The sequence below is a fragment of the Adelges cooleyi genome, unplaced genomic scaffold (assembly GCF_023614345.1).
Source record: "Adelges cooleyi isolate 19-005CV unplaced genomic scaffold, UGA_ACOO_1.1 ACOO_flye_CR_arks_rails_tigmint_CR_PRNA_30, whole genome shotgun sequence".
Taxonomy (NCBI): Eukaryota; Metazoa; Arthropoda; class Insecta; order Hemiptera; family Adelgidae; genus Adelges; species Adelges cooleyi.
Window position 1 is genome coordinate 18,640,928 of NW_026095971.1, and position 4,826 is coordinate 18,645,753.

The following is a 4,826-nucleotide window of genomic DNA, read 5'->3' on the forward strand; positions in this document are numbered from 1 at the left end:
TTTCCTTTATAAAAAAAAGTTGATATTTTTTTTGGGGGGGTTTTACCGGCTTTGGGGGTGAAAAGGTTGAGTTTTTCGACTTTTAACCCACCAATGTACCAAACGTATATGATTTTGGATAAATAGAGGCGCACTCGAGTAAATCGGTCCAGAGGAAAATAGTTCTCGCGTTTACAGACACACAAAAAAAAAACACACATCATTGTAAAATATACCAATATAATATAATAATATGCCAATGGTATACTTCTATAATACTTTCTCAGCTCCGCATCGAAGCTAAAATGTAAATAAAAATGTTTATATTAAATTAAAAATCATTATCTATCACTTTATATAGCAAAATTTTTGCAAACTGTGGGATTTAATATAAAGCCTTAGTTTAGGAAAAAGAGTCGATGATGAATTCGTTTCAAGGAATGTTGAAGGAAAAAGAAGCAGAGTTTTATAAAACGGCTGGAATCATCAAGTCCAAAACGGCTGTGTACGGTTTGTAAACAACAATACTAACCAGTGCGGATTAATAGTAATTAGTGTGGCACCATGCAATTGCAGTGGGAAGGTTGAACAAACTGGAGGAGTTTTTAGAACAAGAAGAAATGCTTGAGCAAAAGTACGAAGAAATCAAAGAAGACATAGCTAGAAGAAAGGAAATTCATCAAAAACGGTTGAATGACATGGAGTACAGTTATTTGCACAGCAAGACGGTGTAAGCATAAGATTACCCAAATAACCATGTCGAACGAAGCTAGGACAGTCGGTTTTGTGGAATTAATTTGCTTGTTGATTAATCACAATACCACTAAAAATATTATAATTTTGTAACTTATGTGTTGCATAATACCAAGAATCAAGAGGGATAAGATTAAGCAGGCGGTCGATTTTGGCATGGAAATAAGGAGGAAAATATTCATAGAGTCCGATCCTGTTATGGATAGAGTGTTGCAAGAGAATAACGAAATCATGAAAAACGTAACAGCTTTTTAGTCTTTCTTAATCAACTACCTTTAGAGTAGTACCACTCATCAATTTACAGCTTCAAGTGTACCAAACTACGGTTACAAAAATAAACCAAGAGTTTAAAGCTGAGAACGAGAAACTACAGCATTTACACGGCGTAGGCAAATCCCTGCAAATGGATAGCGCAGAGCTGATGATTAAAAAGGGCAGAATAAATTGTGTAAGTAATAATGTAATGTAATGTATGGATTTAGATTTATTTAAAAATCAGGCAATAGTCAGATTAAAATTTTTGAACTACGATTTGGCCTAACTGTAATTAAAGTATTTAATTTAAGAGAACAAAAAACACTGGCTTCGTGGCTTATGCTTTATAAACTTTATGCATATATCGTTGAAATTAACAATAAGTCATTCAACAGGAGTTGGACGAGTTAAGGCAGTCGATAAAAGTGATGAAGGACAAGATTGAAACCATTGAGCCGAACCTATTAAGGTACCAACAGATGATGAAACGCTCTGAAAAATTGGAAAAACAAACAAAATTAGCGTTATACAACGATCGGCTAAGAAAACAAGACATGCACGCATCCAAAGTAGAGCTTTATGCACTACAAACCAGCAACATTGAGTATAAAGAGTATAATTTGAAGGCAGAAACATTATTCTTAGACACTTTAGCCACGATCAAAAAAGAATTTTACAAGGTAACGTAGACAAAATACTAAAATAGTAAACCAAATAATATTCCTGAAAAATAGCTATGTTTTTGTCAGTAGCAAAAATTGATTAGGATACCTTTTGCGTACTTGAAGAGTTAGCTTCAAGCGTTTTGTTGCCACACATTCTTCTTACATTAATACAACTATAAATCTTGCAGGGATATTGTCTTTATATTGCGAAAAGCGTCTAATATAAGCTTCTAAATAAAGTTTGACATGATATTTAATTACAGCCAAAATGTAGCCTCTGCCTCTAGCTTTAGGATTTCGTTATTGACAATGTGACAATTCTCTGGCTCACCCCTAAAAACTATCTATGTAGAAATACTTATGTTATAAAATATTGTAAGAGGGATTAACTTAAGATTGACCAGTCAGAATAAGATGTAAGGTTAACAGTTTCAATTTGTTTACTTTTCATAATTTTCACCACTATCTCAATCCTTTAAATTACTAGTAGCGGTAAGAATTTGTAAACGGCAAGCTCCAATAGATACATTGTAATAGTCTTATACATCATGGAAACATTAAACAAGATAAACACTTAAATACTTACAAATAATTAAAAAAAGAATTAATATTTTATAAATATAAAACATATATCTCTGTGGATTGTAAAACATTTTATACATGTTTAATATTTTATAGTCGGCGAATAGTAAAAACATGCCGGATAAAGAAAAAGTTAAACAGTTTCTCAGCGACTTTTACAATCAGTTGCAACCATTCATTTGCAATGAAGTGAAACTGCTACCAGTAAAGTCGTAAGCATTTTGTGTCTATTATAAATATATAATAATTTTTCGAAGTAGTCTGCAGTCATGCGGGTTACTACAGGTTGCAGAATATTAAAAGTATAGTTCCAACTTAAAAGCACCATTAGTTGTATTATAATCAATGAAGGTAACACTATTTTGGCTAAATATTTTACTTGGAAAAATTATAGAAATGATTTATGTTGGTTAAACGGGTACTTCAAAATTAAATACTGATATATTTTCAGATCCATAAAAATATTTTTATACTTATCGTTATTATTTTATGAGCGCCATCATTTATCATATTTTTATTTTCAGAGTTGACACGATAGCGTCTTCATCTCTTGACGTATCCACTTTGTTCTACTAGAAGCGGACCTGATGTAAGAGAAATATACACCAAAATAAACCATTTGAAACACAAGTCAAAATTGTTATTTTACATGTATTAATCATAGTGTGATGCTACAATAAATGTTCAAATGGTGTAGACTTATAATGATTTAACTTATAATTGTCGCGCCATATTTGTCATAGCGATAACATCGACTGTTGGGTATAATGCTCTTTTTTTGTTGTTCTTCAACTACTACTCATCTCAAAAATTGTTATTGCAGGGGGATGCATTTTTTGAATCTTGTGGTTTTTCCTTTTGAAAAATAAATTGTATTTATATTCTTGTGTAATCTTATAAAATACCCAAGTTTTACAACTTTTCCTGATTATACACAGTTTATGTCGATGACTGAAGATCTGTTACAAATTTCCGCTCTTTATTTCTATTATAGTAAAAAATACGACTAGTTTTGCTGTTTTCAGTCGAACTTACCTTAATCTTTTAGACCTAATAGTAACTAACGGGTGTTTTCTATTTCTATCGTGATCTTGATTTTCAAGAGTACGTTGTTTAGGTGTTTCTCACCGAAGAGTGATTCCTAACTGTAAACCATCTAAAGTTTTATTTTTATTAACTTAAAATAAGGAAAAATGAGGAAAAAGAAGTTTATAGCATTAGAACTTTTGTTACTTCAAAAGTAACAATCCAATACTAATTATCGACCAGACAAAACTGTCATTAAATTATTCCCATTTATATAAGTTTATTCAGTATAAAAGTCACCATTTAAGTTTTAAAATATTATTATTTTTTCTTTTTATTGACAATTTTGAGTGTTTTCTTATATTGTAAGTTTCGAAAATTGAAAGATTACCAGGAAAATATAAATTTCAACGGGGTCTAATTTTGTCTCAAATAGAAAAACTTACATAATTAATGTGTATTATCCTTAATGTATCATCCTGTTTAATATTTTTTGAATCTATGCCTTACTAAAAAAATTACATTGACATAATATGGACTTCTTATATTGTTTAAGAGATTCAGTTTTGAGAAGGTTAAAGAACATAAAACTATTTCAAGTGAAACGTTCGTGGAAGAAATATGGAAAACTTTTAAGTGAGTGTTCTATGACAAAAAAGAAATTAAAGAAGTACTCGATCTTATTGGTCAAAACGGTAGTAAAAAACTTAACTACCTATTGAATTTTTTTTCAATTATCCACAAAATGTTAACAGAAATATGGCCAATGGAATGGACTAAGTACGAGAAAATATTAAAAATGTTGAAGGCTTCGCAAATTGTTAGTAAATATAGTTTTTATTTTACTTGTATGATTCGTTATACTACCGGGTGGAAAAATGATATTCAAATTTTACCTAAACAACTTAGAAACCATAATCTTTTAACATATTAATTAAACATTATAAAGTACATTATACAAAATTATAAAGTTATTTTAAAAATTGTATCCTCTGTATTCATCGATTAATTAATAACTTTTGGAAAATATTTTACCTACGTATACAATGACAAGTTTTACATTCTCGTAGTACATTTTATTTTAATGTTTTATTTATTATAAGTATGTAGAATCTAGAGTAGATTCGCGTAAAAATTAAATCTTCTAGAGACTAGAACAATGAGTATGCATTTTGCTTAATACATAAATTATAATGATTTTCTTCAAATTTCTAGATGGTACAAATATATGGTAGCTTTTGTTTAATAGACGTGAACCGTAATGGCGTTGTTAACGCTAATGAATTTGAAGGATGGATCGATGTTCATGTAAATTATGCTTTTGAGGAATCAGCCACTGAAACGTTCAAGAAGCTAGATTTAGACGGCAAATACTTAAGAACAACATATTAGTGGAAATTATTATTGATAAACATTAACATTTTTTCAGGTGACGGTTCGATTGAATTTTACGAATATATGACAGTAGTTAGTAATGATTTTAAGCTGTTAAGAAAACTAGACGTACTCTCATAACTCTACTCTCGACTCAAGAAAATATTTATTTATTGAAAAATAAAACAGTTT

At 30.0% G+C, this 4,826-nt stretch overlaps 1 protein-coding gene and 1 long non-coding RNA gene across 2 annotated transcripts; both read left to right on the forward strand.

The window, feature by feature from the left end:
• The first annotated feature begins 401 nt into the window (after positions 1-401).
• On the forward strand, positions 402-1,676 carry LOC126837872 (uncharacterized). The gene is made up of 5 exons (XM_050571828.1): positions 402-489; positions 556-709; positions 849-972; positions 1,037-1,180; positions 1,383-1,676. The coding sequence occupies exons 1-5, from the start codon at positions 402-404 to the stop codon at positions 1,674-1,676; spliced, it is 804 nt and encodes a 267-aa protein (XP_050427785.1).
• Positions 1,677-3,817: 2,141 nt separating this feature from the next.
• On the forward strand, positions 3,818-4,826 carry LOC126838542 (uncharacterized). The gene is made up of 3 exons (XR_007685708.1): positions 3,818-3,955; positions 4,016-4,080; positions 4,476-4,826. It is a non-coding gene; the product is annotated as an uncharacterized LOC126838542 (long non-coding RNA).